General features: G+C 48.5%; 1 protein-coding gene across 1 annotated transcript in view; it reads right to left on the bottom strand.

The window, feature by feature from the left end:
- Nucleotides 1-3,597: 3,597 nt before the first annotated feature.
- rai1 (retinoic acid induced 1) overlaps nucleotides 3,598-12,544 on the bottom strand; it is a 10,076-nt gene continuing 1,129 nt past the window's right edge. Inside the window, exons 1-4 of the mRNA XM_011603882.2 lie at nucleotides 7,149-12,544; nucleotides 6,894-6,987; nucleotides 5,987-6,036; nucleotides 3,598-3,702 (exon numbers count right to left, since the gene is read on the bottom strand). The exon at nucleotides 7,149-12,544 is cut by the window's right edge and continues 1,129 nt beyond it. Coding sequence (XP_011602184.2) covers nucleotides 3,694-3,702; nucleotides 5,987-6,036; nucleotides 6,894-6,987; nucleotides 7,149-12,544 — 5,549 coding nt within the window. The 3' untranslated portion in view covers nucleotides 3,598-3,693. The remainder of the gene's footprint in view (nucleotides 3,703-5,986; nucleotides 6,037-6,893; nucleotides 6,988-7,148) is intronic.

Raw genomic sequence — 12,544 nt, 5'->3', positions numbered from 1 at the left:
ATTTATTTAGATTAAGGGGTAATTATTGAGGTAGTCGGCAGTGTCAAAAGGTTGATGATAAATCGTTAATTTTAATAATGGGGGGCTTATTTCTGATTTGATTAAGTTTCCCCCATCAAAGTTCCTGAAGTTTTGTCTTTTGTCTGTTTAATTTTCACATCGATTTGTAGCTCCCGGCAGATCTCGGCCATCGTCCTCGCAGGTCCCCGTCTTACACACGGCCACTTTATTAGGAACGCCTGTTCAAGCGCTTGTTTATACAAATAGCTAATCAGACAATGGCGTGGCCCTAACTCTCTGCATTTAGGCATGTAGACGTGGTGGTCGAGACAAATTGCTGAAGTTTAAAGCCAGCATCAGAATGGGGAAGAAAGGGGATTTAAATGACTTTGAACGTGGCATGGTTGTTGGGGCCAGACGGGCTGGTCTGAGTATTTCAGAAACGGCTGATCGACTGGGATTTTCACGCACAACTATCTCTAGGGTTTACAGAGAATGGTCCAAAAAAGACAAAATATCCAGTCAGCGGCAGTTGTGCGGACGAAAATGCCTTGTTGATATGAGAGGTCAGAGGAGAATAGACAAACTGATTCGAGATGATAGAAAGGCAACAGTAACTCAAATAACCACCCGTTACAACCAAGGAATGCAGAATAGCATCTCTGAACGCACAACACGTGGAACCCTGAAGGGCTCCAGCAGCAGAGGGCCACACCTGCCGCCCCTCCGGCCGCTATCGACGGGAACGTGAAGCTGACAAAACTGGACAAGAGCCTGAGCACTCTCGATTTCAGCTGTGGCATTCAGATGGTGGGCTCAGAATTTGGGCTAAACAACATGACGGCATGGGTCCATCCTGCCTTGGATCAACGCTTCAGGCGGCGGGTGGTGGTTAAATGGTGTGGGTCATATTTTCATGGCCCACTTTGGTCCCTTTAGTTCCAATAGAGCATCGTTTAAACGCCACTGCGTGCTTGGGAATTGGGGTTAGGGGTGTCCCCAGCGGACCCATCCTCTGATGGATAATGCTCCACGTCCCAGAGCTGCTTTCTGCTTTCTAGAACATGACGCCAGTGGCCACCACAGTCACCAGATCTTAATCCAATCGAGCACCTTTGGGATGGAGAGCATAGATGTGCAGCAGACAAATCTGCAGCAACGCCACGAAGCCACCGTGTCGACATGGACCGAACCGCGAGGAGCATTCTGAAGGCAACAGTGGGACCGACCTGTTTCTAGCAACACGGACCTCGGGCGAGTGTCGATGGTGCGTGTGTGTGTTAACGCTCCGCCCATCCGTGTCCAAAAAAGACAAAATATCCAGTCAGCGGCAGTTGTGCGGACGAAAATGCCTTGTTGATATGAGAGGTCAGAGGAGAATAGACAAACTGATTCGAGATGATAGAAAGGCAACAGTAACTCAAATAACCACCCGTTACAACCAAGGAATGCAGAATAGCATCTCTGAACGCACAACACGTGGAACCCTGAAGGGCTCCAGCAGCAGAGGGCCACACCTGCCGCCCCTCCGGCCGCTATCGACGGGAACGTGAAGCTGACAAAACTGGACAAGAGCCTGAGCACTCTCGATTTCAGCTGTGGCATTCAGATGGTGGGCTCAGAATTTGGGCTAAACAACATGACGGCATGGGTCCATCCTGCCTTGGATCAACGCTTCAGGCGGCGGGTGGTGGTTAAATGGTGTGGGTCATATTTTCATGGCCCACTTTGGTCCCTTTAGTTCCAATAGAGCATCGTTTAAACGCCACTGCGTGCTTGGGAATTGGGGTTAGGGGTGTCCCCAGCGGACCCATCCTCTGATGGATAATGCTCCACGTCCCAGAGCTGCTTTCTGCTTTCTAGAACATGACGCCAGTGGCCACCACAGTCACCAGATCTTAATCCAATCGAGCACCTTTGGGATGGAGAGCATAGATGTGCAGCAGACAAATCTGCAGCAACGCCACGAAGCCACCGTGTCGACATGGACCGAACCGCGAGGAGCATTCTGAAGGCAACAGTGGGACCGACCTGTTTCTAGCAACACGGACCTCAGGCGAGTGTCGATGGTGCGTGTGTGTGTTAACGCTCCGCCCATCCGTGCTGGCGGCGGCGTGTGTCCAGGAGAGACAAAAACAAGAGGCGTTGCTCGTAGCAGCATTGAAAGGTGCTGGTATATTTCACATTGGCGTTACAAAAAAACATCTCAAACAAAGTGATGCTGTGTCATCGATGCCAAACAAAGACATGAGGATCAATAAAATGGCATGCTCCCGCCTCAAGGCCAGTGACATTCCCAACAAAGGTTCTTTTTTTTTCATCAATGGATTCTTTTAATAACATTTTTATAAGCAATAACATATTCCATTTTATAGAAAATAAACATCTCTAGGAAATACTATACACAATTATTTTAGTACATCACATCTTACATTTAAACAGCATCAAATACTTATATACACCATTAAATAATGAGCTTCATAAAAGAGAACGTGTGGCGTGGTGTGTGTGGGTTACTTTTTTCCCACTTTCTTATATATTCTGATAAATATGTCTCCTTTTTGATATGACCGTTTACTGACACCCGTTTACTGGGGTGTTGTTACGCGGCGTGGAAGAGTGACAGAGGCTACATCAGAGATACTGTACACAAACAGACGGGTGTGGGGGGGACCGGTGAGGGGGTTCGGGCACGACTGCGGTGGGTGAGATGGTCGCACGTTGATGGTGATGCTGAGCTGTACATCCGGACTGTATACAGAGCTGCAGTGGGACGACCCGACTCCCGGTTGGGCCCTTGGAGCCTGCATCTTTCTGAGCGAGGAAGGCCGCTGTCATCAAGTTCTCCCTCCCTCTTTTACTTTCCCCCCACTTAATAATAATTATTTTTTAAAAAAGAAAAAAGAACAAGCACATACCAAGAGGTGCAATGACGTAGCGCCAAAATGCACATCAAAATACATCTGATGAGAGCGTCCTATTAAAATAATGTAGTAATCTTTGAACCTGTGAAGCACGTCAGCATGTACCCCCCCCCCCCCCCCGTGTCGCTTCACCGCGCAACACAAACGTGCACGTCGAGAGGCGCCACTTCTGCAGGTGGTGCTGCTGCTTTTTTTTCGGATGCGTGAGAGATCTTGAACCGGCGCGGGCCCGTGTGCACGTACACACAGGTTGCAAAGTGACACCTATATGTGCACACACACACACACACACACACACGCACGCACGCACGCACGCACGCACGCACCCACCCTAATAGACAAGATGGCCAGAGGTATGGTCCTGTCCACCAGGTGTCTGAATATGATAGGAAACCATCCGTAGGCGGCGTGCACGCTGCTCGCGCTCTGCATCTCAAACAGTGCTGCTGTGCGCGCTGGGCGCTATAGGCGCCGGGTCTCTGGTGACACAGCGCAGCTGCCCCCCCCCCAATACCAGGCTCAGTGGCAGCGGCCCCCACTCTCCGGGGCCTGTTTCGGTCTTTCATCCCTTTCCATCGCCCATCATCATCATCATCATCATCATCATCATCATCTGTAAGTTTCAGGCATCTGTTTTTCCCCCTCCCCCCCCCCCTTTTTTTTGTTTTTTTTAAAAAAAAAAGTGTTTTATTAGTCTGACTTCCTGGACAGGCGGCGCTGGGCTGGCCGGGGGCCGGTGGAGGTCGCGGAGGCGGCTCGCTGTGGTATCTTACAGGTCCTGTGGTAGATGGGACGAGAGGGTTCCATAAATGCAAACACAGAGGAAGGGAAGAAATGAACAAATGAGCTATGGCGGACGTTGTGAGGCCTCCCAAGTCTAATACATCAGCCGTGCAATCAGGGCGCAGCGGTGAGCTTAGCGCGCAGTGACATTTATGACATTTCCAATCATTTAGCGCGCGTCTTTGGGTGTTCCGCACCTCCGGCACCAGCGCAGCCTCGCCATACGTGCACCTCGCGAGGGTTCCTGCAGGCGGGAGAGGGAGCTGTCCGCTGTGCCTGTGTGCGGGGCGTGCGGAGATGGATGTAGCTGGCCGGTGGAGCAGCTCCAGTGTGAAAGACACAGCAGGAACGCCCACTAATTGCACCGCTGTGGCGGCGAGCGCTTTCTTTCCCCTTATCTGCCTCTGCAGCCCACAGTGTCGCTGCATCTGTCTTTTCTGGTCCCTTTCTTTTATATCCCGCTCTTTTATCCCGTCACGTTCTGGTCTAACTCACGTCAATCGGAGGTTGATACCGTGTGCGTGTGTTGGGGGTTCGCGTGTTCCGGGTATGATATTTTGGTAAATGTGAGCGCATTTGCAACAGATCTCCTTCCATTTCGCTCACACGCGCGACAGAGGAGGGCGTCACGCTCACGTTCTCTCTGCGGTCCGCAGCCACGCGAACGCGGGTGTTTTTCCTCGTTGCCGCACAGGTCACCTGTTAATAAACCAGCGTGGACGCGGACTATGCTCTGGAGAATCCGCTGTTGAAAACAGCGTGCGTGTGCAATTTCATCAATATGCGTCTTCCATTACTCCGAAACCAAGGGAAGGAGGGCTGCGAGGGGGCCCATGGGTGGGGTGATTGTGATTCCTGCGTGTGCACGTCAGCGCTTTCCTTTGATTATGGCGGCTCGACGTAAATTGGCACGGCGCAGACCCCGACACGCAGGCCTTCACATCCCCCAGCTGATGACAACTCTGCCTCAGCGGCTAACAGCAACGTCTCTGTCTTCCTCTCTTTTTATCCCCGACTCGTTCTCCGCTCCTCAGACGCGGGGGTTGAGGTGTGTGTGTGTGTGGGGGGGGGGGGGGGGGGGGGGAGTGGCGGAGAGATGAGAGGCAGGAAGAGTACGGAAGGGACGAGGAAGGATGTAGGGAGGGAAGGAAGGATGAAAATGAGGACGGAGGAGACGTGCGGTGAAAGGGGGTAAGAGACGGAGCCGGGACGGCGGGGGGGCGCAGACACAAAACGATGGGAATGACAGAAGACACGGAATAGAGAGAAATAATGAGAAAATGAGAGGATGAGAACTGGAGAGCGAGAGAGCATGTGAGGAGAATAGCAGGCACGGATGCTGGGCGGGTTGTTTTGATCAGTAGCCAGCATTTCATCCCTGTCATCCTGCACGGAAGAAAACAGGAAAGAAAGAGGGAGGGAATGAGAGACGCAGAAAGAAGGGAGGGTGGATGGGAGAAAAGTGCCAGTGCTGCCTCAACACTCCGCTGCTTCCCGCTGAATGTCAGCATGGCTGTCGCTTCCTCCTGCCTCCCTCTGCATTTGACCTTCCTCCCTGCGTTGCAGTGCATTCGTGTCACCACAAGATGGCGTCTATTTTACGGGAAAGTCCTCTCCACATGAACGCGCACAAAAACACACGTTGACCTGCTGTATTTGCGCCGGTCGGCAGTCAAAACAGTGGGTGTTGAGTGCCAGGAAAACACAAAAGACACACCGACTAAGCGTTCACACAGGCGCTGCTGGTTGCCTTGGTTTTAGCTTACCAAGGTCATTGGGTACACATCGATTTTGTAAAAAAAATCCCGCTCCATTCCAAGATCCTGATCCTGAACCTGAGCCTGGCCTTGGTGGTCTACATACATACTGATATGTATGGTGCTCTGTCCTTTGATTTCTCCTCCTGTTTTACACTGACCCACAATTCTGCTTTCTGTCTTGTGCAGTGTCGTATACATCTACCCACGGCGCTGCTACGTCTCACTGCAATGTGAGCTGGATGAAAGGCACCGCTGAACTGAGCTGAAGAAACCGGTTCAAAAAATAGGGCAGGGAGTAGCGGAGAAAATAACAAAATAATGAACAAAAATTGCACAGAGCTGATAGAAGTGAGTAGAGGTGCACACACATAATGTGCAGTAATGCTAATGTTTGGCCAGAGAGGTTGTTGGGCCATCCTCCAGCCACTAACCTGGTCCTGCTTAAAAGCTTTTGAAACCCCACATAAATAGATAAAAGCTGACGTGCAGTTATCGCCTAACAGGAATTAGTTGTATTACCTCGTGTTTCGGACATTTGATGGAGAAGTCGTCCTCATGGAATGTGCAGCCTTTCAGGAAAAGAGAAAGGAACAAACAGTAAACAGCAATCAAAAACCCCACAAATGCAAACATGAAATCAAACATAAACTGGATGCAACTAGCGCTGCATAAATCCCGAAACCAGTATCAGATGCGTCCTTTTGTAACAATGTAGGTATCATCATCTAATCGACTGGGACAGTTTATTCCATTAAGATTGTGTTCATAAACTCGATATTGTTTGATCCTACATAAAAGACAGATAAATGACAGTGAGAGAGACAGAGTTGGGAGGAAGTCGGAAGTTTCTGGTGCACTCAGCTGGATTAAAAAGGTGTCTTACGCTGCACCTTGTGCTAGCCACACAGACGCACCAGGCTTTCTAATCCTTACACTGTGCTTTCTTAGCATGAGGTGAGCAAGAAAAGTCACGCAGCCCACGTGCTGACACTCACTTATACTGAAAACAATGACACAGCCAGGGCAACACGCAACGAACAGGAAGGCACAGATGAAACGTGGTTACAGGAAGCACATGGGGAGGCATTGAAGCAAGCACCCAGGCAAGAAGGCACATGTAGGGATGGCATGCAAATGCACACACAGGAGCACCGTTGGTCCCTAGACAGCACAATAGATGGACCGAGCCACAGGGGTTGTGATCAATAATGCACACACCCTCCTCCCTCTCTCACACACATCAGGGCTCCATTCTCCACCGCTTTCTCTTTTTCCACCCTTTTTCAGTTTTTCCTTTAACCTACTGCACTCTAAACGCGTGTTTAATTTCCTGTTTGTAGCCCCACTGTAATTTCTTCTTCCCCTTCGTGACCATTCTACTGCTTTTATCCTTTATTGCCATTCCTTTCTCACTGTGGTCTCTTACCTATCTCTTTGGCGCAGACATAGTGGTATTTATGAGAGCAGCCTCTCCAGCAGCAGCTGAGGGACGCCCCCACAATCTGGCACTTGTAGCAGCTCTGGGGTTAGTCGGACGGACGGACATATGGACCAAGACCAATAAAGAAACACCATGATGATAAAGGCACATAAGGTGGAAGAAAAAACAGGAAAAAAATAACTGAATGTAAGCCATGATTTCAGAATAATGTGAACATCAGTATATAGAATCTCATTGTACCGTTTGTGCTGAGTTGTTGGCAGCCTCCTTCAGTCCGTATAGCCGCCCGGCAACCATTAATATTCCCTTAGTCCATATAGCACAGTTTTCATGTGTCCAGTGCTGGTTGGCCTCTGCCTGCGCTTGTAGCCTTTGGAGCATAGTCTCCTTGCCCTCTTGGTCACTCGGAGCTCCCGAGCCACTGGCCTGGAGCTGCTGCATCCTCCGCAACCTTTCCTGAAGAGTTAATCTCCGTGGACCACCTGCTTGTCCCATTTGTTCTGTTCTTCCTGCCTGTCGATGGCGCCAGTGGTGGTGCCGGTTGCTACCACCACCACCTTCTTGAGTGGTCGATTCCATACCATCATCCCTTTCTGTGCTTGTCTCCCCCTCTGTTGTTGAGGAGCAGCCCGGGACTTCACTGTTACTGCTACTGTTACCGTCACCGGTCCTCCCTGACTCATTCCTGAGATGTTCTGTATGTTTGATGGTCAGTATTTTCCTTGGAATATCTTCCTCTGTGTAGTAGGGCCCACACAAATCACCAAGGTCCCTACAATTTGCTGGCTTACCACAAAGACTACATGTAATACTCCTGTCTGTGACACTTTTGTCTATTAAGGGTCCCTGTACCATGGCGACAGAATGGGACACTCCCTTTGCAACAGTGAAGGGATTCCTCATTCTGAGTATACCCTTTTTTCGTCGCCTCTGAAATATTACTGCATCGTCAGGCTTGTTGACTATGGCACACCAGGAGGAAAAGTCCCTTGAGTTATTAATCCGTACATAAGGACAAAAAGAATGTTTTGAGTTCTGTTGGGCGAGTTTGCATCTGATTCTTTTCACAGAAATTGTCTCTATCTGTTTCTCTGAAACTGTCACAACAGGACCCACAAGGCATGTCTTTTCCTTGTCCTCTTCTTCCCTTCTTTCCAGTTCACCCTTTTCATCACCTTCATGCCCCGCTGCCCTTACTACTGCCTCAATAACCTCCATGGCATCTTTCATCCCAGGTTTTGGCCCGGGCTTTTTGTGGACCTTAACTGCTTTTACAGGTATCTGTTCAGGTGAAGCCTTACTTTTCTTTTTAGTTACATTTGCTGAGGGCTTTCTGCCTCTCTTGGATCTCTGAATAAAATCTGTGCTTGTAACCTGGGGGGTTTCTGTGATCCCATCTGTGCTGACTGGAAAGGGAAATGCAGACTCTGTGGTATTTACATCCCCTTCTACTTCTTCCTGTTTTTGTTCTGTGATATCCAAGTCTGTCTCCTTGACTGTATCTGTTTCTTCAGTGGCTGGGTGGTCTTTTCTCTTCTTCCTCCTCTGCTTTAGGTGCATCTCGTGATTGTTTTTAATGGCCCTCTGCTTGGCCAATCTTGGTGTGGTCACAATCAAATTCTCTGCATCTAAGATAGCCACTGAGGTTTCTGTGGCCTCCACCATGTCCCATCTCTTCCTTTTCATTTTGTTGGTTTTTGTATCAGCAGGAGACACATGATCTGAGGCCTGGTTTGTCCACTTCTCATGTGCGCTGACTTCTACTGCGGATTCAACTGTGCTCAGAATCGTCCCGGTGCTGACCTCCGTGCCCCCAATCAAACTTTCCTCCCTTGATTTGTCTGGATTTACAACCTCTTCTTTAATCCCTTGTGGCGCTGACACTCCCGGACTCACCTCATATGCTTCTGTTTCTTGTTTCAGTTCATCTCTTCTACACTGTTTGATTTCATCCTGAACAGACACTATATTTGTTAATACTTCCTCTAACATTTCAGTGCTGTTAACATGCACAGTTGCCCCATCTTCCTTTAAGACATGTTGCGGCAAAGTCTTAGCTGCCACATCATCACTTAGATTACTGTCCATCTGAGAAATCGAGAGATGTTTCTTAGAGCTAGGAGATGTAATTTTCTGCACCATGGCTTCATATTTTTGCCCTCTACCTTTGCGAGGTGGAAGAACTTTTGTTTTAGTAGGGCAATGAGGAACCACAGGCACATCATTGAGGGCATCAACTTCATTGATGCTGGGAAAACCGTCTTTGGGCAATGAAGTGACTACAGACGCTTTCTTAGGTGGACCACGTTTTCTTTTGGGGCCAGGAATATCTTGCTCACCCTGTTCCTGGGGAGTTTTTGCAGATTTGGTTTTGGGCTTTGGGCCCCTTTTCTTCTTGACTGGTGTTTTGGAAACTTCTAGGCTGGGTTTCCGTTTAAGCAGAGGCAATGTCTTTTCTTCAGATTGCTCGGAAATGAGGTGTTCTGTTATGTTTAGTGAGGGAAGTTGTGCAGGTGAATCCGGCCGAATGTCTATAGTCTTGACTGCACTAGAAATGGGAGTTATAGTTTTCTCTGCTGTAACAGATTCCTCTACAATTGGAAATACGCCACTACTTTTGATTTCTGTTAATAATGGTGGTAGTGTATCTCCTTCTTTTATTTTTTCTTTCTCTTTAGCAAGTTTTTCTTGGGAGGGCTTTCTGGATCTTAAGACCATGTTTTTACCTTCCTCCAACAATTTTGCCTCATGGTTTGCTTTTGGTTCTTCCTGGATGACAGGTGTAATTTCTTGGTTTTCCTGTGGTGCTTTTAGACCTTTTCTTCCTCTGCTTTGTAACCCTGGCATTGACTGGATCATTTCCTCTTGTTGTACTACCTTTAGTTTAGAGACTGAACCTTTTGGGCGGCCCACTGAGGCTTTGATGGGTGCTGTATCAGCAAGTGGGAAAACATCTGCAGCTTTTGGCCCAGGTTTAGTGACTAATTTTGGACCTGCTTTTAGAGGAGGTTTTGATCCAAGCTTTGAGCCAGATTTAGACCCAGATTTTGAACCAGGTTTTGAACCTGACTTGGGTCCTGGTTTACGCTTTAGTGGAGTCTCTATTGTCAGTAGCATTTCTGGTTCAATTTGAACAGGTTTCACAACTGGTTTTGCTACTGGTTTAGGTCCAGGTTTTGCCCCAGATTTTGGTCCAGGCTTTGTACCAGCTTTTGAGACTGGCTTCCCTCCAGATTTTGGACCTGGCTTTTGACCAGATTTTGACCCTAATCTTAACCCAGTCTTTGACCCCGGTTTTGGCCCAGGTCTTCTCTTCACATGGGGCTCCACTTTGGGCACCAAATCCATTGCACTAAATGAACGAGTGCACATTCGGGAATTGAGTCCCTCGGCTAACATTTTGGGAGTTTGGCTCTCTATAGATTCTTGATGAACTAGGTCAATTTGATTTGAAAATAAAACAGTTTTGCTCGGGTTCATGCAGGTTTTCTCTGAAAGCATTGGGGCTCCTTCGTCCTTTTCTCTGTCTTGCTCTAAGCATAACTGTCGTCTTATTCCGACTCCTGAATTCATAATTCTCCGTCGTCCTCTTACCTGCTTACGCCCAAATGCCCTTGGCTGAGCAGAAGGGGCCAGAGGCTCTGGTTTGGCCATAGGAGTCACAGCACTGGCACAGCTGATGCCTGGCTCCATGTCCTCATCTCCTTTTTTTGGAGAGGGTGGAGTGTCTGCCCAGGATGGGGCTGAGGGAAGTATTGACTTGCCTGGCAGCTGAGGTGAATCTGGCTCCAAAACTTTGGCATCACCATGATCAATATGATCCCTGGCCAGAGATGCTGTTGCTTTATCATTAAGAGCTGAGAAGACTGGCATGGCAGACTGGGGCTGAGGAACAGTATCACCAATGGCAGTTTCCCTTTCAGACTTATCTGCTACTGCAGCATTTGCATGAACAAGAATACCAGCAGAATCAGTGTCACTATCAAGCTCAGTACTCTGTCTTTCAATCTTGCTGTGCAGATCTCCGACAGACTGCTGTGTGCCATCTCTATTATTTGTGTTCTTCTCCATTGTTGACTGACTCAGTTTCTCCTCCTCCAACAATTCTTCCTCAGTAGACAGGGGAGGGGAAAGGGAATGGTGGTTTTGTTTCTGTATTTCTTCTTCTTCCTCTTCACCTGTATCCTCTCCTCCAACTTGGACATCTTCATCCTCCTCGCATTTCTTTGCTCTCTGGCCAGAATTACTCTCCTCTGACTCTGCTCGGGTTGGAAATGTGTTCCCTGACTTGTCGTCTTTCTCTGTGGAATATTGATCCTGTTCAAAGTCATCCCTTGAAATGAAAGGTAATGTCTTAACAGAGCTCTCAGAAGTGGTTGGAGACTCTGATTTGAAAGTGTCCGATTTCACCTCTTGGCTGAAAGTTTCTTTGTGGCTGAAGTCTGAGAGTGTGGCCGGGGACTGTTCAGTTGAGTCTCTTGCATCAGAGTTATACTTCATAACCTCTTGGTATACAGTCTCTTTGTAGCAATAACTTTTTTCTGTCACACCTTTGTTTATTTTGCTGTAGAGATCTGAGTATTTCTCTTCATCTGACCATTTATCGAGATTCTCTGAAGACTGAATAGTGTCACAGTCAGGGTTTTTGTTTACTGTTACCTCCTGTTGGTCAGATGGTTTATCTCTCCAGGCTGATTCTTCAAAGTTTTCTTTGACAGACATGTTGATATGGTGTATATCTGAAGGAGAGTCCCTATCATGTTTCATAGGACTAGAGACTGTAACGTTTGTCGGCGATTTTTCATCACCAATGCTCTTTAATGGTGTACCAATGTCTTCCCCTCCGAGTCCCGACTGACATCTGGTAATGTCGGGGGTAAAGTTGTGCAGACCTGAGTCTCCAGATCTAGTCGACATATCATCTGGAGATGTCATAGAGCAGGAGGAGGCTGTATCCAGGTTTAGTTGTATGTTGCTGGGTACCTGTGCGGGACTTCTGCCCTGGCCACAGTAGTAATAACCCCTGTCAAGTTGTTCATCACTGCTGCTTGAATAACCCCCCTCAGGGAGTTCCATAGGCAATGACTGGTGTTGTGGAGTCGAATATGGGTCCTGCATGCTGCCACCAACTATGCTGGCACCCCCATCGGAATACGGTGGAGTTTTGTACTCATCACCCTTTTTTGAAGAAGCTCCACCTGTACTACAGTTGCTGCCTCCACTGTTGCGCTTATTTCCTTTCTTATTGGCCACCAGGGCTTCTGAAAGGAGCAACTGTTGGACATTATTTGATATGTTCTCCACCTGAGAGGTGAGTGCATTTAGACTCCACAAACTGGGATTTGACAAGAGCTTCTCCGAGAAACGCTCTTTCATGGATGGGACCTGTGGTGTTGTAGTATAGCTGTGCGAAGCCGTATGCTGCACATTTGGTGAAGCATGTGAACGTGGGGGCATCAACATGCTGCTGTTACCGACTTGCTCTTGAATTCCAGCTGAAGAGGATGAAGAAGAGGAGGCAGCTCCAGGGGTCATAGGAGGCTGACCATACTGAAATGACTCTGGATTGGTCATTAGTGGTGAAGGGGTGGAACTGTATGAGGGGGACCGACCTACTGAGCGTGCAGGGGAGTGAC

Source organism: Takifugu rubripes, chromosome 5 (assembly GCF_901000725.2).
Source record: "Takifugu rubripes chromosome 5, fTakRub1.2, whole genome shotgun sequence".
Classification (NCBI taxonomy): domain Eukaryota; kingdom Metazoa; phylum Chordata; class Actinopteri; order Tetraodontiformes; family Tetraodontidae; genus Takifugu; species Takifugu rubripes.
This window is presented reverse-complemented; position numbering and strand designations above follow the sequence as displayed.